At 44.9% G+C, this 26338-nt stretch overlaps 1 protein-coding gene across 1 annotated transcript in view; it reads right to left on the bottom strand.

The window, feature by feature from the left end:
- Positions 1–26338, bottom strand: part of LOC128310463 (RNA-binding protein 24-B-like) — a 48499-nt gene that overhangs the window by 14860 nt on the left and 7301 nt on the right. The window contains exon 2 of the mRNA XM_053047111.1: positions 80–464. Coding sequence (XP_052903071.1) covers positions 80–328 — 249 coding nt within the window. The 5' untranslated portion in view covers positions 329–464. The remainder of the gene's footprint in view (positions 1–79; positions 465–26338) is intronic.

Below are 26338 nucleotides of genomic sequence, written 5' to 3'. Positions count from 1 at the left end.
TAGTGGGAGAAATGGGGAAAAAAAAAGACGCAAACACCCTCCCCTCCGGAACCCGGAAAGGATGTGTTCCAACACTTACGAATCCATAGCCCCGACTTTTGTTCGTCGTGCGGTCGGTTATCACAACGGCCTCCTCTATGTCGCCGTACACGCTAAAGTGCTCCCGCAGGCTCTTGTCGGTCGTATGGTACGGCAAACCACCCACGAACAGCTTCGTCCAGGTCGTGTCTTTCTGTGCGCTCTGTGAGGATGTCGTCGTACCAGTGCCGCCCGATTGCACCAACGCCAGTGCGGCATCGGCCGCATCCGGGGACACCTGCATCAGCATTTTGTAATCCAGCTTTACTGCCCTTTACCAGCAAATCTGCTGCACTGTTGCACTGGCAATACTCTTCAACGCCGGGTGCGTTTCTGCTGCTATTCACACCGTTTCACCCCGCACGAAGTGAGATCGTTGCTACTATCTGCAAATAAAACAAAACAAACTTTTATTAATTAAAAGGGGCCATACAGCTGATAATGTTTCTATTTCCAGCACGATAATCCACAGTGTAAATAATTTTCAATTAAATAAAAAATCAACAATATAAACCCTCTTGGTGAGAAAATGTGCCATCAACCTGTGCCCAGTACCGTGTTTGCTAAACCCTAACACAGTAAACTGAAGGGTTCGGATTAGAATCATAAATTATAAACAGCCCTACTGTGCACAACGTCCTAACAAGTACTGCCAAAGCAGTCGCCGGACGTGTGTGTGGACGATGTCAAAGAACAAACAGCGAATGACTCTTATGCATAAAACCGCTTTAAGCGTACGGACAGAACACTTTTGTTTGCAAAGACAGTCAACCGATAGGCAGCACGTAAAGCACCTACAACTACCTTCGGAAGGTAATTTGATACCTTTTGTATTTTTTGTTGTTGTGCTTCGTCTGCTTTTTGTACACTTATGCTACTTGAAACATTCGAAAAAGGGAAGACATTTGTCTGTTGAATCTCGGTGTATGTGTCAAAGCATGTTTCACAGCACTGCTCAAATTTGGTTGTTCTTCCTTGCTCGCTCAATAACTCCAATAAAACGACAACTTCTTTTACCGCACGTAAGGTTTTTCTTTTAAAACCAGGGAAAAAACCCCAGAGAAAATAGATCTCGTTCTGGTTTTTATTCTGGAACAAAACGGAAGGTGGTTTAAGTTTATGAATTCGATACTTCCGCAAGAAGTTTTTGCCGGAATGATGGCGTGAACCGGCGTGTTTTACAATCGTACAGTACTACAGCGTTGTGGCTACACATTGTATTGCTTCTAGTGTTGTGTCATTATGTTACTGCTCGCAGGGAACTCGCACGGGTTCGAATTAGGTAATCGATAAGAGCTAGTGAGCTAGTTCCAGAGTAATTTACACGAGCTACCGCTCATGAGTCAACTCCCGAGCTCTTGGTTTTTGCTCATCTCAGAAGAGTTGTTAACTAATTAACCCGCACATGAGTACCAGTTAGTTGATCGAAAAATTAAGTGAGCTCTTGAGCTAGTTCCAATGTAATCTCCGAGAGCTACCGCTCATGAGCTCCTAGCTCTTTCTCATCTCACTTAGATGAGTTATTAACTAAATGTTCAAACTGTTCACACAAATTCATGTTAGTTCAATAATCAATTGAGCAACATCGGGACTTAGTTCCAGAGTAATTTACACGAGCTACCGCTCATAAGCAAGCTCTCAAGCTGCTAGCTCATTCTCATCTCACTTAGATGAGTTATTAGCTGAATGCATAAGTTAACTAAATACACAGAATAAGAGTCAGCTGATCAATAAATTCAACAAACTCGCGAACTAGTTCCAGTGTAAATAAACAGAGCTCATGAGCTAGCTCTATAGCTTGTAAGTCTAGCCTCACCTGACTCAGATGAATCGCGAGTTACTCGAACGAGTTCAAATTAGTTGATCGATCATTGATCAAACTGCGTGAGCTTGTTCCTAAGGAATCAACGGGAGCTACAGCTCATGAACCAGTTCTAGAGCTCCTAGATCTTGCTCATCTCACCCAGAAGAGTTATTCACTAATTAGGAAGTTACTCACATGAGTACGAGTTAGTTGTTCGAAAAATTCTGTGAGCTCTTGAGCTAGTTCCAATGTAATCTATGGGAACTACCGCTCATGAGATAGTTCTTCAGCTCCTAACTCTTTATCACCTCACTTAGATGAATTATTCTCTAATTATTTAAACTATGAAGTTAGTTCAACAATAAATTGAGCAAAATCGCGAGCTACCGACTGAGCTACCGACAGCTCGTGATCTAGTTCTAGTGCAATTTGTGCGAGTTACCGGGCTAGCTCTACAGCTTCTCACACTTGCTTCACCTCACCCAGATGAGTCTTGAGTTCGAATTAGTTGATCGAGCTTTGCGCAAATTGAGTGAGCTTGTTCCTAAGAAATCTACGGAAGCTACCGCTCAAGAGCCAGTTCACCACTGCGAAAGGCTCACTTCATCCAGATGTGTTATTTGACACAAGTGTCCCAATAACTAGATGATTTCGTATCCAATTCCAGATATGTCGTTTCGGTACTCTCGAAAATAAACGATGTAGTTATAGCCAGAAAAATATAAAAGTACATCAGTTCAACACAAGGTTAGTAGATGTATCGGTACAACTAGTTTCACAACAATGCAATCACTGAACAGCACACATACAGCCCCACACGGAGACACACATTCGCTGTCCCATAACGATTGCCACAACCGCTCCAGACAAACGAACGACATTCGGCTCTTCAAATTAGCTCTTCACGCATGAGAACTCGCACCAATTCTATCTTTTTTTCCAGTTCCAATACGTTACCGCTGCAGAGGGACAAAATGGATAACGTAAGCGCACTCTCCACACTCCACAATGCTACAACACACCGCATAGAATGGCTCGTGCCGTTCGCTCGTCGGCAAACCAAAAACCGATGTCGAAACTATCGAAAGTTTGGTCAACCGTGCAAGAGAGCCCGGAACAATGGGTCCTGTGGTGCAATTGAATGCCGTCGTACCACTACTACAAGTGCGAGCATCAAGGTTTTTTAAATGCTTTCGCCTTTGCCTGTCAAATATTACATTCTACGGTGCCGCTGTGGAGTCCCACCGATCGGTTTCATACACCGATAGTTCATAAATGTTATTGTCAGTTCGAGTTTTTTTCCCTCAATATCGAGCTGATAAAAAACAATACCCCTGCAATGAGGGAAGTTTACTTTTCAATCACTTTCCATTCCACCAGGTTTTCGAACGATCACCACCGTCTGGATGTCACCCGGCGATGTGGCCCTTGCTTGGTGGTCTGGAACAGTTTTGTGTGTTAATGATATGAGAAAGCCCATGCAGCGAGAACCCAGAAGCCTTCATAAATTATATTGAACCCTTTTGTTGGAACCACCTTATAGCATAAACACATACACACCCAATATTATGCGTTTCGAAGGGAAGCGTTTGTCCAGGAAACCGGATGGTACACCGTTCAGCCACGGTTGATTGCACCTCGTGGGCTTCCCGACGGGGTTTCCGCACTCAAATAACTATTTTAAAAACTGCCCCTTCTGCCCAATCTATCACCGTCGACATTGTCATCGGGCATCGGTATCATCCATAACCTCCACAACTATCTACCCGGGGAAGTTTCACTCTCGCTCACTCACAACACTTTCTGCTGATGACAGTTGCGTTTTGATGGCAAATCCGACATCCGAGACGGTGGTGATGGTGGTAACGTTACGGGCTTTCATTTAAATGTTGTACCCTCACTTGCACAACGGTCTCTAACGAAAAAAAAAAGGAAAAAGGACTCTAAACAGAGAAAGCCCACGGGAACATACAACAAAACCCTCTTGCGAAGCCAGGAAGCCTTAACCGATTGGTTCTGTTTCACAATACTTTACGGAGCGCGCCTGGAAGTTCGGCCAGGAGGAGTTGGCGAAGTTAGGGTACGCCCGGTGTGGTTTACAATTTCCAAACACGTTCATCACATTGATTGCACTTTTTTTTCGTTTTGTTTGCTCTCCAGAACGTCAGTCCAGTACGCTGCGATTGCAAGGAATGAAAGGACATTAGGGAACGCGCGTACTTGCCCGGTTTTGCTCCCCCCCTTTCACGTCACAAACATGCTTTACTGCCAGAATGTTCCCCTGTGCCAAAAGAGGAGTTAAAAATGTGCTTCATTTGAAGTATGGCAATTTTTTTTGCGATTTTTTTCTCTCTACTCCACTCCATTCCGGCGCACTTTTTTTTCAGACACTCCGTTTTTCTTATCACTGACAACTGAACGACATTTGTGCGACGCGAGGCGATGGTTGCATACTAAACGAATACGGCCAACCGGAATGGCATAACGATGATTTCCACGATTCCACGATTCCCCGGGTGTTCCGGGTTGGAGTTTTGAGTTTGATTTCGATCACGGAAAGGACCCCTCACAACCCAACGGTAAAGCGGTGCCTTAATTGTTGTATTTTATCATCGTTTTAAGCAAAGCCAACTTGAGGCAATCGTGTGACCACTGGCTGTACCCTGACGCTTTCATAACCTTCAAACTTGTACGGAGCGAAAAAAACGAATTCTACATTAGTCCTTTGCCCGATGGGGGTTTTTTTTGCTTCATCCATTCTCGTGGCCGCTCGTACGCGAGGCATTATGATGAAATTATTTTTAATGCCATTCTCGTTAACTTTCCGTTTCAAGTCGGTAGCTAGACGGAAGGGCGGCGTCATTCTAAGCCTTTAGAAGAATTGCTTTAATCCAGCGCGAGAGATTTGTTCTACGGCGACGACGCTTCATCATTTCCAATAACGGCGTGCTGATGTTTCCGGGATGGGACTTGAGTACACTTCCCCGTTTGGCACCCCTGAAGGATACTCTAATGCCAAGTAGCAGCACACCCTCCGAATCAGTGAGCGAATTAATGTACCGAAAAGGCAAAGATAACACCTCCAGCGGAGCGCATTAATACCCGTCCGTACGTACAGCTGAGGGACAACAGTGTCAAAATTAAATGCTCGTTTCAAGTTTCTTTAACATAAAGGCATGAAGAAACACGGCGCAGAAGGGCAGATAAAAGCGCTTTAATATATTTAATAATATTTTAAAACTGCTGCTGCTTGCACACTATTCACGGTTTAGGTTCCACCAATCTTGAGCAGATGAAAGGCTTGTTCATCTCCACGGGTAATTCCACATGTCACCACACATAGCATCTCCCATTCAATTACGCTACCCAATAACACAATCAATTTACAGCAAATTCCTACCAACTGAATAATCCAAGAATTCCGATCCCCACACTCACACAACCCCTTCCTTACTCCTTCAACAACATCAAGGCGTTTGTGAGTGTGTTGTGTTGGGAATAATACTACGCTCCACTGATTTATGGATTTTAATTCGCCCAGCTAACAACGATTCACTTATGCCGTCGAAGATGGTACGGTGAAATCGATTGGACGATCCACCTCCTTTGGTCCCGGTGACCGTAAATCTTGTGTCGAAAAGCCACCAAACAAAAGATGTTGGGGCAACGGGCCCATCTCCCCCACCACACAGGCACACATGTGTTCACGTGAAAGCGAAGGTTCACCAACGTATCAAACGACGAACCTTTACCAGTCAAGCCCGACGAGCATATGTGGCGGGAAATATCTCGTTTGAGAATTGCCACCAAATCTCAACACAGTGGACGACAGAACAACAGACCATTTCGACATCGACAACTGCATCCGAAGCCGAGTGCAATAATCGTAAACTATTGCTAGTCGAAACCCAGACGAGGGATTTACCATCATCAGTGGCACAAATCCTTGGTAGAAATGTCACCTCCCATATGCAAACGGAAGATGTCTTTAGGCGAGTGGAATATCAGTGAAGATGTGGCGAGAATTTGGAACACAGACGAAGCCTGAAGTTCAGCAAAACTACATCAGCAGTGTCAGGTGGATGATGCTTTGCATCGGATGCATCAGACTTCCGAGCTCCTTCCGACACACCTGAGCGAGGGGGTCAAATACCTACGGAGGATACAATCAACTCCGTGACAGAGATTATCTCTGGTTGCAATAAAATAATGTACCATTTATTATAACACAGAAACCTTTTCCAGCTTACCCCTTTTTTGCTATCTCCCTGGGGAACTATACGGTACTCGGAAGCTCCACTATACGCTGAGTAGCATCCGGGGCTCCGTATCCAAAAAGGATAAACCAGTTTTTGTCGTCGCGTTACGCATTATACCGCGTATAATTAATTTTCTCTCCACACTTACTGATAATGTTTGCGTCATTTACAGCTCCGCTACCTAGGGAGTTGTACAGCATGGGTACACACCCATGCCCATGGAACCGTGCACGCAGCAGTGATGACGCTTTGTTGTGTTTTATTTAAAAAAAAAAGCTTAGTCGCAAACCACGCGTGGAAAAGGGGTCAGGCGGGGGGTCGGCATCCACCAATACCCGGGCGGAAATCGGAAGCGGACCTAACTGGTCACCACCGTTCGAAAGGTCATCGGATGTAATTTATCAACTTCACCAACAGATATACGCTACATTGCCATCGACCTCTTCCCTGAATCCGATACACCCCGTACCATAATTAGATGCAGTAGTGTGAGTGCGGCCATGACCGAAAACCTCCCTTCAATCTCCCCTAGAATTGGTGTGTGTCGGATAATTCACGATGGCTATTTAGACATCACAAGCAGTAGAGCCTTTGGCTTTTGGGGAAATTTTATTCCAACCGATCGGGACACCGTAGAGACAGGGCGGGGGGCAAATACTTTTCTGCCACGAGAATGGTTCTCTTTACCGTTCGACATTTCCGCCTGTAAACAGTTTATCAACAGTCAAGTGTTGGTCCAGGTCCACCGAAACCAGGTACCACTGGATTGGCTGGTACGACGTCCGGGAGTTTCAGCGTCAAACACTGGGAAGCCATACACCGACAGTGTTCCGTATTCCTTTATCCCGGTCCCGGTTTTTCTCAAGTGTACGATGGTGTAATTACACGCGGTGGTCCAATCCACCCCGGAGCAACGGGTCTCGCTCACCACGTGGATGTAACGAGGAGTGCTACTGTTTCGTCCAAAAAGGCAGTCAGGTGGATTTTTTTTTCTCTCCATTCTCTAGTCGGTTTACACAATCAAACGTCAGTTTTGGAAAATCTTTTTTTTTGTTTTCCACATTCATTTTCCTTTCATTTCATATTAACTAAAGCACGGAGGAAGCACAACAAGGTGAAGGTAAATAACCCGAGCCGTGTGTGGCATGGGTAAACGCGGCCCTACCCAGTTAAAACTACACCCCGAAACAGAAACGAACGGTGAAGCGGACACATTCCACACAAGGTTCACCCTCCTCACACCCGGTTCTCGCAAACCGGGGAAAAGGACGATGTTACGAGTTTTACGAAGAGCATTACGTCGCGTCGTTACTCGTAATGTGCCTGAAACAGACCCTGAAAGCTGTCCTGGCACTCCGCTCCCCGGCACTATCGTCGTTCCATGGCTCGTCCAGAAATTATGTCTATATGTGCGCTGTTCTGGTTTCCTTCCTCCGGGGTTCTGGTGTTGGTTTGTAAATGTGTTGGTAGCAACTTCCCCTTGCTAGTTTTCTCACACGTTTCATGTCCCACCACCCCCACCAGAAGGCAGTGCACTTTATGCAACCCTTATTTTGCTCTCGTCCACAAGGGTTGAAGAAACGCCAAGGTTTAACCCTCCCCACCTTTTTGTTTTGGGTACGTGAGCCTGCCGGTCTGCAATTGTCATCGCATTTGGCTGTACCACTACACCAGCACAGGCACGGAAGAACTCGCAGCGCTAGTCAACACCGTGAAGCAACACTCACAAATCGCACACGAACTTTACGACCAACCTTCCTTCCTTTCTTTCCCCGAGGAGTTATGCTGCTGGATGCTTGCAACCCTTTTCGTTTCGTTGGCTCTCTGGCTCGCAAGAACAGAACCAAACACACACACCCTTCCCTTCGGAATCAAACAAGTACACAAGGCCCCCCAATGGCGCACATGGACGACGACAAGGGGTGAATTTTAATTTTTGTAAGGACAGTTAGAAAGCAATGTACGAATTGAATTGGGGGGGGGGGGAAAGCGCTAGGAAAAAAAACGATAAACGATCAAAATCACTCAGAGCATAATTTCGTGTGTTCCACCGCTGTTGAGACGTTCAACCTGAAACGGATATGCATCGAGTTGAGCACGGGTTTGAGCGCCATCGCCCTTCCCCATTTTGGAGCTGGTGGCTGGCTGGTGGTGGAGGGGTTTCGATTTTCATTCAGGTTTAATTTTCACATCCGGTTTTTCCTTCCGTTCCGTTGGAGCTTTATGCACGTTGTTATGTTGATACTTTTAAAAATACCTTTCCCCACCGATCGTAATTCGTTCTTGGGTGGGGAGAGTGCACCGTGGAAAAAGGTAACATTTCAAGAAGAACAAAAAAAACCCCCTCCAGTACCAAGGCGAGAGAGAGGTCGACGAAATTAAAAAGCTAAAACAGAAATTCCAACAAAAAAACCCCTCCCATTCTGGATAAGTAATTGTGTTCGCACACGTACAAACGCTCGCTTTTCATTTTGTCTCGTGCCGGAAAAGAATGCGAAAAACCAGCGAAACCATTTCCCACAATTGAACAACCTAATTCATAAACAACATTGTCATCAATGCTGGCAAAACGGAACGAAGCGGTCGGAATGTGGCAGCTCTTCTTGGGAAGGAGCGGTTTTCGCACCTTGCTGCTGTTTTCTCAGCTAATGGAATGTGTAATCTTGCACATTCCGCTGCAAGTAGTTGTAAGGACTGTTGGTAACTTCGCCGACTCGCGATCAGAAGTAGACAACACACAAAGGCCTATCTCCCTTTTACGACCACAAATCATTTTGGCTAAAGGTCTTCGGGGTTGGCGGGGGCTGCTCACTTTTCACGTTGGATAACAGGCGGCAGCAGGCCTTTCAGAGTCAGCAACATTCGACCACCGTGTACAGTAGTAGTGTGTCTGTCCACGTTCATAAATCAAATCAATTTCACCAGTTTCCTCCTGATTCTGAAGGATGTGCTCCGGTACAGAGAGAGAAAGAAAGAGAGAGAGAGAATATTGTCCAGCTTTTTGATCAACAACAAACACAAATACACACACTCACACATTGGCATTGAAGCCATCCGAGTAAGGTGCCATACAGTCGGTTCCAACTCCTACTCCCCCGGCTAGTTCAGGACACGCAACCGCGCTACTAATGGGACGACTAATAGCTACAACAATGAAAGGTGCCGAATGAGTGGGCGAAGAGTGTCAGCCGTACGAACAACAACGAGCCACAAAAAAAACCCCGACCAACCAGCTCGACATCAAACGATGCAACGATTTATCATCATGCGATGCTCCCTTGGCTGTTCCGTTTGGTTCAGCAGTCCTCACACCACGTGGAATCTGCTCCCAAATCTGACAACAGACATTCGTCCACGAGCGCACACATGGGTGACACCACCAATGCTGCACGTCAATTGCTACAGCAGGTCCACCATCAATTTCGCCACTGGTTGGCTGGTGGTTTCGGGACTTTTATAGCTGCTGCTGTATGTAACGGTCGGTTTGAAAAACCCACTCCACCCCAACGTCTTCCATCTCTCTTCAAGTCAACTGCAGGCCGAGGTCAAGTCGGGCGTAATTTATGAACCACAATCAGCAATCGAAGGGAGTTACTGTTGGTGGTGCTCACCGAAACCAAAAATGCAACTAAACAACCAGCTTATTCTCTGCAACTTTACGATACGTTTGGAGTGTGCGCTGATATAGCTACTGGAAGCTAGAGAACTTGCCCAACGTCACTAGCACTGATTGCTGAATGTTAGTGAACACGACACTGCAAATGACATCTACCGAAGAACTTGCGAGCTTAGAATGCTGTTTGGGCCACTCCAGCAGTATGGACCATCGTAAGGAATTAATTATTCGCTTCCCACCACCGTCAAGAATGATCAACCCTCACACGCTCTGCTTTTGATTACTTCAGCTAAAAACTCGCTTGGCAAGCATTTCTTTTTCCGACAAGAGACGAACAATTTGTGTTACACTACCACAAGGACACTGTCACACACTGGACGTGGGGAATAGGGATGACCGAAATGCACGCTCCCTCTTTGAAGATGAAGATTGGAGCTCCACCTTATTGTGGTAAGTGATTTCCGTTAAATCACTTCGTCATGCGGCAACAACGTGCCATTGGCTGCTGGAAAACACACACCACTTCCGAAGGGCAATCGACGTCAAATCGGTGACCCGGTCGATAGGTGATGCGGGACCCAAAAACGTCCATTAATCACTGCCGGAAACGATCAGGATATCGCAGTCATGATGCGAAACGCCGCGTCTGATGATGCTTAATGTCTTTTCGTTCGCAGCGAAGGACACCCATTGTCCGGGGAAATCTGCTTAACAGAGTCGCATCATTAAGGCAGATTAGTTGGGTACCAGGTATTGTTCACGACCTGATATGCGCCGATACAGCGATAGCAAAAAAATGTTAGCACCATATCCAAATGAGGGAAAACATGCTGACAACCCTGCACTGCGCCATATGATTCTAAGGACAATCACAGACATTGATTCTATAAATCAAAACTAGTAGTTAAATCAAAAGACAGCTTTTAATTCAATTGAAAAACTTATAAATAGTTGATAATATTATAGTTAAAAGATATAAATCTGTTTGTTTTTGGTGAATGATTCCACCAAAATACCAATTGCACATTACAGGTAGTCCCCGAGATACGCGGATTCGAAGATACGCGGTTTTTGGAAATTGTGTTGAGTTAGTTTATAGCACAAAATGTAAGCTAAAAGATAAAAAATAGGCCGAAAATACCTTCTATTTTCATTTAAAATATTTCTAATTACAGGAAGTCCCCAAGATACGGTTTTTGGAAATTTGACAGCTGAGCTAGTTTATAGATGAAAATAGGTCGAAAATACCTTTTATGTGACATAAAACAATTGTTTTTACCTAATTTGTATATAATCTTTCTAAAAATCACCTGATTCGCTGCATAAATTAAGATCAGAGAAGGAAGTAGACTCTGTGACTTTGAAGTATAAACGAAATTGCGCCAGGATTCAACATACGCGATAATTCGAGATACGTGGATCTTTCCCGGGTTATAGCACAGTTATAGCACACAGTTTAACGGCAGGTGTTGCTATAATCGTTGGTACACCGCGTTCTATAACCATTCTATCTTGTAGCTCAAAATTAGTTCAAGTTTGGCGTACTTTAATCGTTAAACTTCAAGAAAACATCAATTGTTAAATAGTTATGAACGGAGCCTGACGCTGTTCAAACTACACGTACCAAACCACCTCAGATAGCATCAAACCGATTTCTGTATGGCAATCCCCGAGATATACTATTATAGCACCGCTATAATCCGCAAAAGATCCGAGTATGTCAAATCCTAGTGCAGTATCGTTTATATTTCAAAGTTACAGACTCGATTTTCTTCTCTTCTCTTTATTTACATAACATTTCAGTCAACTTTTTGAAAGAAAACATTAGCAATAATTAAAACGAGTGCTTCATTTGACAAAAGAAGTCTTTTTCAACCAGTTTTATACCCTTTTGATCTACAAATTTTATGCTATAAACGAACTGAGCTGTCAAATTGCCAAAAACCGCGTACCTCCCTATCTGCGTATGAGAGAAACCGCGTATCTCGGGTAGGGCCGCCTTTTCCAACAACGCAAAATTACTTTTACGCATTTTGCTTACCGCTGAAACTGCGCCATCACAAGTACAGCAAGTTACCCCCCTCGTGAATTGTAACAAAATGCCCTAAAAAGAAACAATGCTATGTCCAAACTTCCCGCGCACCCTAACAACACAACTGCGTGACGCAGTAACTATGTCATCGAGGACACTTGCCAGATAAAAGACGCGTGCCACGACGTCATCATCCCCTGGCACTCCCCTGCCACTGCAGCGTCATTTTTCTTCCGCAGATAAAACGACACGCCGTGACGCTGCAAACCTGCAAACCCACCACCCCACCCGAAAACATTCGCTGGCTCATTGCGACATCGGTTTGGGATAATTTATGCAGATAAACCGAAGATCCTGAATCGAAATGAGATTGAGCTCGTACGGGAAGGGAGTGTGGAAAAGGATTGCCGTAGAAGGAAACGGAAAAGTCGCAAGCAAATTGTACATTCACCACTTGGGGAGCGTTTGTTGTGTTCGGAAAACCCTGCAGCGATGTGTGTGAGTTATTCCGCGCGTTGCTTCGATGTGTCGATGGCACGACATTGACGGACCTCTTTACAAATGCAAAGACTATTCCTGTTTTTTCCATCCATCCCTCCCGATGTAACTCAATCAGAACCCTCCGTGCATTATGGCATGCAAACAATTTCCTTTTTTTCCCAGAAAATATAATCATAAGGTATCATTTCGTAAAATGTGCATGCATGCATGCATTATGCTCCTACAGCGCCACATGCCACCCTTCAGGGAGGGGGGGTTGATGCTGGCCAGTTCCGCGCTCTCAACGTCAACGTCAAACAGAGGGCTTGCAACTTTTATGAGCCCTTCAACTGCACCGTTTCACCACCGTCACCACACTTACGAGCAGCTGCAGCTGCAGCTTTCGGGATGAGTACACACCGCGTTTTGTGCATGTGTGGGTATACAGAATCTATGCAATCGGAACGATACTTTAGCACACGCACACGAACCGATTTCCCTACTGGTTGTGTGCAGTTCGCGGCAAATCCTTTCCTTCTCATCTATACGGTGCGTATGTATTTACGCTTGTTTATAGCGCAACCGGTAATGTTTTAACCAGTTCTGTTCGACTGTACGTGGTAGAAACAAACGGGCACCCCCTCTAATATCAACAGCCTACAACGGCCTACTACGCTACGAAGGATTGGGTTCCGTCGTCGTCGTCGTCGTCGTCGTACGGCAACAGCAGCAACAAAGAACGAAATCAAACACAACCGTAATAAACAACTACACGATAGGATAATTGTGTGCAGCTTTCGATGTGGTTGTGTGTATGCTGCCATACCACGGCCACACATATTTATTTTCCGTTTTCTTCTCCCTCCGGCCGGGCGAGTCCTTGGCGTTTTTGGATGGCCGGTAATTTCAGCTCCCTATTTTTATTTTTCCTACCTTCCTTCCTTTCCGCCAGAATTCGTCCTTTCGGTGGCAATGAACGTCCACACACACACACACACACACACACACACACACACACACACACACACACCTTGCCACATCTGGCCAAGGTTATACACGCACACATTCTAGCGCGCGCTGCATTTATGGAACGGTCAAAACAGAACGGAAAACCCGGTGCCCAACCACCGCACACACAACATAAAGGACGTCACACAAAGGGACCTAACGTAACTCCCGCCCCACACCACAATGCTTCGCTGCGTAATCTCTATGCTTTGCGCTTTGTGTGTTGGGCGCACGATTTCAAGAATTACATGCACTCGAACGCCGCCGTTGGGGACCTTTTTTTTCCTTCCTCGTTTGAAGTTTACGGGAGTAGAAAGTAGGTTCGAGGGACCCTTCGAACTAACACACACACGGGGGAAGCAAAAAGAAAGAATGTCTCACAAAAGGTATACACACACACACACTCACCTATTGGATGTGTATTTAAAAGGATTCCTTCTTTCGGGTCGCTGTTTAAATGTCTCTTGAAAAGCGGAATCGGAGAGCGGCAGAGAAAGCCAGACAGCAGATGTTTCTGGCCTTCCACAGACCCGGGTGCTGCTGCTGGGCTTTAGAATGAGCCGGGTCGTGGGGTTGTGTGTGCGAATAAACGATGAAACACTTATCCCTCCCGTATGACGTGTTCTTCCGCTGACACACGTTTGACGAGTATGGTCGCTTTTCCTTTTTCTTTTCGTTTTCTTCCACTTTTCGAGCCCGTAAAGCCAACAGAAAAACCCATGCCTCATGCCTGACCGGGAATTACTCACTCCGAGCCAGTGAGAAGACACCCGGCCGGGCAGGGCACATCTTCGTCATCGGAGCGATTTAAAGGGACCTTTAACCGAGACCTTCCCATCCATGAGCCACACGCATGGGCCCGGTTGCGAATTGGGTCATTTACCCTTCGGCCGAAGGAACGGAAACGGTGCTGCAAGGCTGCAGAAACAGCTGTCAGGATATTAGCCACCGTCAACCACCTTTGACACGGTGGAACGAAGGAACGCACCAAAAAGAAATATGTCCACCACGGCACCCATACGCTGCTTTTCTGTATGTGTGTGTGTGTGGATGAAGTGCAAGAAATGGGATGGGTAAAGGTGGAGTTTCATGAACAGCCGCACGTTCTGTCGATTAATCAGCATCGGATCAACTTACTCCCGCGCACCATTCTACCTTCCAAGCAAGCCGCATTCTTTTATATGTAGAACAAAGCCTTCCATTCCGTTCCACGATCGTACTAGCTACGGTGCCCTACTATCCGGGGACGGCCGGCACGTTTTTTTTCTTCCTCAACCACAGCACAATCAATTCCACCTTCTTGCCATCCGAGCCTGGTATACACACGTTCGGGATATTTTTATGATTGGGGTGTGCGCTAGAACACTCTTTATCAGGACCTTTATGCACTCCATTAATTCGATTTGCTCCGTGTGACTGAACCTCGCACCAACCCGGTTCCGATAGCGACACAAATGGCAAACACACACTGGTGGAAATAGTTATAAAACTATAAACTTAACTGTTGTTATATATTCGAATTTCAGATTGATCTATTCAATGTTGTTATGGAGCAAATTTGTAAAATTCTTCATACATTGGAGATGAGCGTATCATTTTGAGTTAGTTTACAGTTTACCTCTGGTTAGCCAAAAATGACAGGACAAGACCTCTTCATGTTGTCATGCCCTTAAAAAAGAATAAATTACTTTGTGTACAACTAGTGATCAGATTCCTCTTCTATCTCTCGACAACAAAATGTGGTCGCTTCGTCTACTGGTGGCATATTTAATATTTGTGAAACAAACTGACCAAGTTATATATACCTGACCAAGGTGTATATATTTTGTATTATCGGAAGTGGAGCAGCAATCTCCATCATTAAATTGGCGATTGGTTTGGGTCAGCACTAGCTCACCATAAGCTTTCATCATCACAGAGATCGATTCTCTACTGATCGTTCATGGAGGGCTATTTTCGAAGATGGATCGAGGATCGTCAACTTGCACAGGGTGATCCTCATGTGGAGACCCTGGAACACACCTTTGATTTGTGTTCCAGAGTGTCTTCCCCATGGAGCAATTATGCTGCAAGCAATCGAAAACACCAACCCCATCTTGACGCTTCCCTTTCAATCCCTTAATTAGTTATTACAAAACTTTAATGAATCCTACTTTTGTTTGCTAACTACATTATCTACAAATTATTAGAAAAAAAAAACAATCCTGTTATTATCGCAGAAATCGACAAATGCACTATGTAACCTATGTTTTGTAGTGATCTTTTTTCAATTTTCTTTTTTTGTTTTACGTGTTATCAATTGTAGGCTAGGATTTAATTTATATTCTCTTCAATATCATATTGATATTTTATTTTAAAAAATAAAATAGCAATAGTACTAGTTAGTGCCGAGCAGCCAGATTACAATACCAGGGATCACATGTTGTTCGATTATGTGTTTTATACGTCTGACAGATTGATTAACATAAGAGCCAATCTAATGAAGTTTAGAGCACATGTTGACAATCTTTAGCGATCTTTAAATTGAACTGTTCGTTAACATACTTACATAAAATAAATATAAATATGATATGACAATATTAAAACAAATTCTTCTTTTATATTTATTTCCACCAGTGTAATCGGTATGATATACCGATTGTGTATTGTTGAGGATTTGTCTTCCGAAATTCACTTTCCACCAGCGATCGGGAGCACCTTTTTTGCCTCCCGAAACATGCAACTGAAAAGTTGTGATGGAAGGCGAGGCGACGGATGCCGATGACGTGAAAAATCGGACAAATAATATGACCGGCATTGGGGAGACATTCGCTACACACTCACCAGTTCCAACGCACCAAACTAACGCGTTTTGGTCGTGCGTTATCAAATATTAACCTCTACATGGAGCCAGGAACTGGCGCGTTTTCGAACATCATTACGACCGGGGTTCGATATATTGTTCGAGGGCGTATTTAATGCACCTTTTACCGGAAGGGAGGTGGCTCACACCCTTACCCATATTGTTCCGGACCAACATTATCAACCTTCACACACGATTGCATGCACATACACGTGCGTTTATTGAAGGGCTGGGGGAGGATTGGGATCCTATCTCCCTTGTCGTAGGGGCTTCGCCAACCGGGAAAGGATATTCTCACCAGCGCCAACAGGATGGAACGGACCAACAACAAAAAAAATCAAAACACCGGAACCGGAAAGACAACCTTATTCCCTTTTGGCAGCTCCGCTCCCGCGGTATAGCACGTAATAAAAACCTTGCGTTATTCCTTATACTGCCAGCATAGAAAAAGCGAGAGGTTTATCAATTTACGATGCACCCTCACACATACCCTACGGCTGGTACGATGTTGGGGAAGCACGATGAAATTTAAAACCTTGCTTCCGCCAACGATGAAAACCGCAACTGTGACGTATCTTGCCGATCGGAAATCGGGAACGATGCTCGATGGCCATCCAAATCGAGTGTTGCCTTGCTGCCAATCAAGCGAAAGCAAAACGGCGAACCTTTTGGGGTAATGTGTTATTCTTATTGTTGCTGTCACGCAAAGGATGTGTACGGCCGGCAACCGCCGCGTGGTATGTGGAGTGCACAAAAAGGAAACTTGCGGTAATTTACTGCACGTGAGAGAATGTCCCAACCATTCCTTTCTCCGGGCTGCGGGGAAACGAGCGTACAAAAAAGGTATCTCTTCAAAATATCATTACAGCATGCGACAGTTGCTAAACCGAACCCTCCCCCGGAAAAAAGGCAAGGAAAGTGTGTGAGCATAAAAAAGGAGTCCTTCTTCAATCCCCTAGCTCCATGCAGGGGGTATATTCTGCTCGATCAATGCACTTCCGCATACAAATGCCTAATTAAGCAAGATCCCAGAGTAAGGCCAGCATACTCGCTCTTGAAGTTGTAATTTTTTGTTTCTTCGCTACCCAGAAAAGATACTGAGCACCCATCTTTCAAGAGTTTATCTTCCGATTATCACGGTACGGTTTTGTTTCAGTCGTTTTTGGGGTGCATGAAAAGTTTCTTTGTGGAGCACGAAAAGACCGAATCTTGAGATAATTTGATAATAATTCAATTCTCACCAAACTTTGCCCAGGCACACACAAGAACGCGTTTCAACCAAGATTTAAGGTAAATTTTAGATTACTTCCTAAAAAGTTATCATAACCGATGCGCTTATGCACGTCTAGGAAATTAAGGTAAATTAGAACATAAATCATTCGCCAAGGGATTTATACAGAACTGAGAATATTTTAGCCAAAAAAAGTATTTAATTTATTGCAATTAAAACCCAATTTCATTTAAAATGCTAACAGAAAGGACAGTTACTTTAATTCTAAATGTTTAAAAGAATTAAATTTATTGAGAATATTTAGAAGATACAAAGAAAGATAAAAAAGAAGATAAAAAAAGTACTAAATTCTTCTTTCTTAGAAATTCCTCAAGATTGCAAACGATTTAAAATATGTTGCTCAACCTTTCTGATTCGTTTCCTTTCCACAATTCCGTCACCTTCCTCCGATGCTAAAGCTTTGTTTTGCTTCACCCAATACACATGCAACCGCGCTAAAAACACACCCACCCGCACCGGTCAATTCGCTACCGTCCCGTTGCTTCAAAAACCTATTTTTACACAAAGAAATCCACCTTCGGATTGGTAGCATTCCTTCCTGCAAGCAAAACCGCATGTCGGAACACATGTTGCCCAACACTCCCCGTCCCCAAAAACGCACCGTCGGGCCAAACGTCGACGATCAACGCCGGGCGGCGAAACGGTGGGGAATGACCGAATGATGACTGAGTTGGCTCGGAAGAGAAAAACTGTTTGGAAAATCTTTAACGAGAAAATTATTCGCAGCTTTCGCGTATATCTCCCCACCCCCGGTTCTTCACACCAACCGAATGGCAGGAGAAAGGCCTCCCCCGTGAAATGGAACGGGGGATGGTTGGTGGAAACAAAAGCAGGATCATAAAACGCAGAGAAATCCACTTCCAACTCGGCCCCCCGGAAAACCGATTCCTTGCCGGCGCTTAAATCGGAGTTTCCACGGAGTTTTTTGTTTTTTGCTTAAAACCCCGACCGCGCCGAAGAAAAGCCATTGCACTCACGGCATCCTGAAGCCCCATCTGCAAGCTGCATTACTGGAATGGGCGCACAGAATTCATTCAACTGCCGTCGGTCCTTTTTCAAACGTATATATATATTTTTTTGTAATTTCTCTTTTCAAATCTACCGCACCGTGCTTACCCCGCTCGTCCTCAATCTCGAGCACCCACGAGCGTCACGCAAAGCTAAAACGAACACAAAAATACATACATCAGCAGACGTAAACATTTCACCCGGGTGACCCTTTTCTACCCTCGGGGTGCTGCGCTTTAAGCCGGGAGAGCGCCGGGCTCTTCATCCATGGTAAGAAATCGCACCGTTTTATACGTATGGATCAGCAGCGTCCCGGGGTCGAAAGGACGAATGAATCATTTGGCACGGCATCCCACTCAATTCCCTTGTTTCTCCCAAAGTCACTCCCCGCGTGAGGTTCTTTTGTAATTTCCATCTGCCGGATCGGCCACAAACCACCAACCAAAGGGAAAAACCTTGCGTCGAATTATTCAATTTCCTCTTGACAATATGTTGAATGAGCAGTTCTTCTGTTTTCAAGCACCATCATCATCATCATCATCGACATCAGAAGCCAGAGCATCCGGGTTGTGCTTACCGTTACAGCAGAGGGCCGTCCTCGTATAAGCACATCCGGGAAAAAGGAATGGAAAGTGGGGGCGCACACAAAACAACAAAAAAAGACAAAACGACCAATCGATATTCCGCCATCGCTTTCATTCTAACTCTCGCTCGCTGCTTGCAACTTGCACCGTTCAGCGAATATCCTTGAAGAACCTACTACACACTTCCCTGTTTTCCTTTTTTATTTTCTACTAACCGCAGGAAACTGTACACTGATGGTGAAAACCGTACCGTGCACTTGCACAAACGACAAGTGACCGAACACAAAAGGATGCGAACGGAAAGGATACGACTCGTCCCTCGTCGTCCCCGGTTGGAGAAAGGCCGGGCACGCCAGCGTGCCGTATCTCGTCGTAACACACTGTTCACCCGCACTCAGCTGTTTGATGAACCCGGTGCCTAATGCTGACAAGTGCCAAAAACCCCCCTTTTGTGTCGAAATGCCGAAGGATGCTGAATGGTGCTTCGGCACCGCGGCACACCAAGTGCACTGAGGATCGGTTCGCGAAAATAAAGGCATCGAGAATCAATACCATACGTCCGTCCACCGAAGTGAATCCACAATGTGTTGTGCTGCTAATAAGCAAGAACACACGCAAAGGATGCCAAAGCGTTGGAAAGTTTGCCGTGAATATTGTAAACCTGTATGGAAGATTTTACTTTATAAAGTCTATAAATTAGTCAAAGAATTATGCAACTTCAGCCATCAAACCTTCATCTAATGTCCTGCACAGCTTAATGTATAAAAAACAATGCTTTCTTCCAGTACTCGCAACAAAATCTCTACAATTATCACCATGATTTCCAACTCCCCAAAAACGATCTCACCTAATAAAACACCCAGCACTACCTCAAACAACTAAATCGACAGCCCCACAGAAACGTGTACCGGCGTACACGTGTTAATCAAATCAAATCCCAAACATACTCTCGCCTTAATTGCCCCTTTCTCTCGTCCACAGTTCGTGGACGATTCGTAGCACTCGTAATCTTACCGTTTCTTTCCAGGTCGCCCTCTCTCCCCCCTCCCATATACGACAAGTTCACCTTAATCTTGAACAGGGCCAAAGCTTTATAGATCGAAAATCAGCCCTAATGTTGCCCCTACCCCCCCCCCCAAAGGTGTGTACAATCAAAACAATCTCCAACAAAAGCGAAGGTAACTCCTAAAGAAAAGCTCTTAAATTTTGGTTGTTTCTTTTTGTCCACCGGCACACGCGGTTTTCGGTATGTTTTAGGTTTATTTTTCTCCCCCCTCCAAACCGCAGCTGACCGTGCATTCGTCATTCCGATAAACAGTGACGCGACATACCTTACCTCCCCCCCGAAATGCCACCCAAATCGCCCCCCTCTCAACAGTGACCATTTTTTCCGATATTCCGTGCCATTTCTTCGGATTTCCCCGCCGGTTGCCCTGGGTCGCGCGCGACAAGGGTGAACGAAAAGGCCAATAATTACCATCGGAGGAAGCCAAATGTATGTGCATACAGAGTAGCAGCGCGGAGCACGGGTTCGAGCGTAAACCTCGCTCGGAACGAAAGCACCATACCGAATAAAGCAGAGCGGGCAGCGGCGTACGGTACCAAGTTGCCACCAACGGCCACAACAAAAAAAACCGTTTCTTCGCGTTGATCCGAAACTAAAAAAGAAATTACATTAAAGCCAATGGTCGAGAGAGTGCCAATGTTACGCGTGCCACAGCTAGCTAGCCGGCCACCCATTTGAAACGGAATGCGTTTGTGGTGCGATTTATGAAGCTTGCCTGTTTGGACGGGGCTCGTGTTATTTTGATTTTTATCATTATCAGCGAGCATAAAGTTGCCCGGGTAGGGATTAAATATTGGTATGGCAGCGCTGCGCCCCGTGCGCTAAGGTAAAGGGCACAGCACAGCTCGAGGGCAAGGTACCTAAAATCCCGCAATAATTAGCAGTGTAAACCCGAAACGATGGATTAATCTTGGCCCGAAATGCTTGCACATTTTTTCCCCGTCGATCGAACGGGATCTTCGCATATGATCGAGAGATGTGGAACCCGAATGTGAACGGCAGTTGGGAGGGAGAACGAAACAGAAGCATTAAACCTTTGTGTGCATGCACCGAGACACTATCGTAAACATATACCACGCGCAGATCGCAATCCACGCGGGTCTGAAAATCATGCGGATGGAGTCAGCATGCTTTCGGGCAGGGTTGTCTAAGCTCAATGTAAAAAGAAAGAATGAAGAAGATTTCTTAGAATAACAGCTGTTTGCCGTTTTGTCAGCTCCAAAGGGACTGATGTGAATACAGTGTTCGCGAGACATTTCTCCCTCCTTTTTTTGAAGCAAAATTTGTTTATTCTTGTTATTCATATTAAGCATTAAATATATTAGAATATTTTATTCCTATTCTTTTGTGTTTAAACCGCTCATAATACACCACGCTCGGCTGATCCCACCAAATACACTGCAGGATCACAGTAATCATACGGCTTAACTGTAGACGTTGAACCGTAATCGGAGTGTTCATACATTGTCTGAAGTTTTCAATCCCACTTCTAAACCGATTTTGTTAGCACCGATAGGAGTAGTTTGGAGCAAAACCGACAAACTTATTGCTCCGTATTGAAGTTTTATTGGGATAATGGATATTGAAACAATACACTCATCACGTAGCAACTGTTTTGATTACATCTCATAGAAATACAACATTCTTTCTTTTTTCTACGACTAGACTACGATTAGGGAATTCAGTTACATAGGAGTTAGTTACTCCGCTGGTATGATCATCAGATGATCGACTACCTTTATTTGTTTTAGGACTGACAATATGAACTAATGACACATCCAAAAACATAAATCCCAATGTACGACTCTTCAAAGTGGCAGTGGTGCTACCCCTAGACCAAGTAGTGGTATATTACAAGCGCCATCTGTTATCAAAATTGTAAGTACTTATCGATAAAAACAATGAACTCAATTTTAATAAGTGTAATATTTTTAATATTATGAAAAAAGAGCATTAACGATAATGACAATTTTACAACATGGTAGGTAAATATAATATTATAAAATAAATAACACACCAACAATTTAGACAACCCTGCCCTCTGGCTAGAATCGCACAAAACAGAACACATGTGCGCTACCGTCTCCTCTTCACCACCAATTCCACCTCCATTACGCGTCGAACCAGCAACATATGGAGGCTTAAAAGCGGACAAGAAGCATTAACCCTCCCGCTTTTCACAATGCGAAAGAAGACGAAAAAAAAACAGAACTCCACAATGTTCCGCTACGATCGGGCGAGCACCAACGCCTCGAATTGTTCGTACAAAATACGAGCGCCCCATCAACGAGAGGGGGATGCATCCCTTCGCATACGCCACCCTTGTTACAATGGGATAAAGGTAAAACAATGCACAGTTGCACCCGGGGCGTCCACGAGTTCACTGGGATGATTTATCCGATTTTAATGAAATGTTCGATCACCAAACTCAAACAGCATGGTTTAGGCATAATAAAAAATAGCCCCGTACAAATAAAGCACACCAAATCGCACAAAATATCACGACTGTATGGGTAACAGTATCGCGCCTCGACTACAGCGCAGCGACTAGACACACGCTGCTACTCACTCTGTTGCATATTGCAGCATGAATGGACCCAACCGATGGGTGTACGCGTGTATGCCGAGGGGAATAGGTATGTAAAGCGTAACAACGATACCTACTCAACGCTTCCAAGCACCCAGACCAACACTTCATCGTTCCAATCCGGGGGAGAGTGTTTTTGAAAAAAAAAGTTCAATAACAATAGAACAACCGAGCGTTACGACGTAACCGGTCCACATACGTCACACGCGGACGTCAAAACGTCAAGCGTGGTAATCGTAATGCTTCCACCCAGTTTTACCTTTATCCTTTTATTTGATCCATTTTGTACTACATTCAACCGAAGCGCATGCAAGCAACATTTGCACTTCTTACCATATTGCAAGGCTGCTCACAAACACGCACACAGCGGGCCTTAAAAGATCTTCACTCAAACGCACACTCTTTGCTTTAAAGCTTGACAATGCTACACATTATGACACACGCAACACATATATTCAACAGCTTCGCATAGGTTACGGGTTTTTAGAGCTGCCGCAGTGGCCGTCTCCTGCCGACTCTTCCGAATGTGCCTCGCTTTCGGGGGAAAAACAGATGTTTACCGGGACCCCTTCCTCAACAAAAAAAAATCGTTAAAACTTCGTCCTCTCGAGCGAGCCGGTATTTATGACGATAGACAGACAGACAGACAGCCAGGCAGGATGGTAAAGAAGAGAGAGAAAAAAAGGATCATGACGACCCCCTTTGCTGACGATCCCTGCGAGGTTCCACGCTGATCGTGTTTGGTGTGGTCGTTACCACATGTCCTTCCCGGAGCCTTGAACACATACGGAAACTATCATAATGCCACCGTAGCGAAACCGTGCCCCTTAGCATCCAGGAGCCTCCAGGAGAGGTGATCGTGGCAGCAGATGGTGCGCCTGCTACTGAGGTATCGGGGCGGCTGCGGTTTTATCGCTAGTTGTTGGGTACATGTCTGTTTTGTTTTTTGGTAATCTGTCGTGCGTAGAATTCCACCGTTTTCTCTAACTGTATGATATGTGATCGTGGACGCGTATCAACGTGGGGGATAGCCGTTCCTAACGGCTCAGGCAGGAGAAGCAAGTAAGGATACTGTGGGGTGGGAGACGCGACGTGTGAACTAGTGCCACACAATTACCATAATAACTGTAGCCCCTTTCGCCGCAGCAAGAGGTAAATGACCCCCTGACGTAAAGGGTCGTGTTGCAGGAGACCCCACGCGGGAAAAGGAAATTCTTTTCCCAGTGTGTCCCTTAGCCCGTTCACATTGATTAGGCTCTGCCCTGTGCAACGATAGTGTCTCGCCCAAAGGGGTCTTTAAACTCAAGTGTGAATTTATGGCACATATGTTGAAGATTGCGTCTTGCTAACTGTGCCATATGGGAACCACGTAGAGCTCGTCGTTACAAGCAACAAAAAAAATTAAACAATTAAACGAACTACATTACCATATTCAGTAGCTAATGATACGATCATAAACATTCTCACAAATGAATATTAAATAGATACTATAAAAGCGTCATACAACATGGGCAGTTTGGGAATGTTTTCACTGCCACACGAACCCCGGCACATGTTAAGACCCTGTAACATTTTGCACTTCAATCGAAGGAAATTTAATAAACTCTCCCCCGACATGGCAATAATGAAGAAGTAAACAAAATAATATTATTCCTTCTAAACCTCCGACGCTCCTCTGCAGCTTCTTCCCCCCCGCAAAAAAAGGGATTCTGTTTCAATTTGCTACTCCAATTTCACTTTCGCTGGTGCAAATCAGTGAGCGCCACAAAGAATGGCAAGAGAAACAACAAAAACCCTGCAAAGCAAAACACAAAAACACATCAAGAAAGCTATTTAAAACTGCAATAAAATCGCAACAAAGTGTAGCAAAACCTTGCCGCGGCACGCCAATCCCAAACAGGCAGCCGGAGTGCTGTGCAGCGCACCGGGCTGCTGCACAAGACGCAACGCGACGAGAATCTTCAAATTCCCAGCTGTCTTTCATCTTCGCGCGCATTCTCGTCGTGTGCGTCTCGCATGTGAGGCGAGAAACAGGCGAGATTAAGCTGCCACCGGAACGGCCGCAACCGCACACACAAACTGTCCGATCGTGAAAGGTTCGTTCGTGTGCTTACAGTTCGCAGGATATGCTCTCACATACACACCGAGAGCGAGCGCTGGAAACTAACGGCCTCTTGTGGAACTGGAGGCGCTGGAGGCGTCGGTGGACCAAGTACACTTGGTGGATGAATTAATGATTAGCACCCAGCCCAAGGACCCTTGTCCTGCTTGCGCGATACACGAGTCACACTGTTGGGAGGAAGAACACAGAAACAGATGGGATGATGGGAAACGAACTAACCTCCCCTACACCTTAACGTCAATCGTCTTTGCGCTTCCACACAGCACCGACTCGTCCAACCTATTCAAATTATGCGTAAATTAATGAAAAATATGGAATACTGTGTTACATTTTTTCCATTCGGTTTCAGTATAAAATTTCCTCATAATACACGTGCCTGTGTCTGGCCAACTGTTTTGGGACGGTGCAGGAAAACCGTTGGGAAATGTAACCCCCACACCACAATAAATTTCCCCAGGACAACATCGATACTGCAATCCGATACGGCAGCAAATGAATGAATGCCAACATGCAAAGGGAATGTGCGACTTGGTAGGCAAACCGAACGACCAGCGCTCATTGTCACTCCAGCACAGAACCCGGGGCCGGGTGTGTATTCGGCAAAATCCACCCACGGGCTGGTTGGAGGGTGGTCAATATCCCGTGGCTGTACAGCGACGCGTTTCCCGCTCTCGCTCGCTATTCTTACACAGTCTGGCAGCCATTATGATTCGTGCCGCTCGTGATTAGTTTTCGGCAATGGAACTGAGGGATGATTCGTCACACACACACATACACAAAAACGTAACGACCAGGCACAACTTCTGGAGAGAATATATGGACCTTTCCGGAGTAACATTTTGCAAAAGCCAACCCATGTACGCGCACGCACACCAGTCAGACCAAACACGGGTCAGGTTTAACATTCTTGCACCCTTCAAATAAAAATAATAAAGGACGCGCTACTCCTCCTGGGCAGCAATGGTCGAATTCTTTCGTCTTCCATTCATGCGAGTTGTTGTTCAAGTATGTTCCCGGTTCGTGCTTCTTGCCCTTTAAAAAGAGAACAAAAGGGCAACAAAGAACCTCTTCTGTTTAGAATATGTTCACAGATTTGTTGCAACAAAAAAACCATTTGTTTGCTTGATTCTAAATTGGGTATTTAAAAATTTACCAAGTAAGTAAACAGATGATTCAATTTTGATTAATGTGGAATTATAATCCATAATCATTGCAATAGACAATCGACAATAATTTTCTATTACTTTGTACTAATCTCTGGTAACATCAGTCAAAAAATAGACCAGATTTAGACATTTTTATTAGTTCCTCTTCAAGGAATTCTAGAGTGCCATACATTTTAATCATAATGAATGGCGTGATGTAATCTGTATCAGTTATAAATAGAATCTTAACCAAACTTGTGACAGCTTCCAATTTTGCAATTCTTGTAATATAAATGTTGTATAGCTTTTTTTGTTTATTCAATCAGTTTAATAACATTTGATGGAATGATTTACGGGTTAAAATCAGAATTTAAATTCGAACTCTTGTTTGACAGGTACAGCACTTTATCATTGAC

This window comes from Anopheles moucheti, chromosome 2 (genome assembly GCF_943734755.1).
Source record: "Anopheles moucheti chromosome 2, idAnoMoucSN_F20_07, whole genome shotgun sequence".
Taxonomy (NCBI): Eukaryota; Metazoa; Arthropoda; class Insecta; order Diptera; family Culicidae; genus Anopheles; species Anopheles moucheti.
This window is presented reverse-complemented; position numbering and strand designations above follow the sequence as displayed.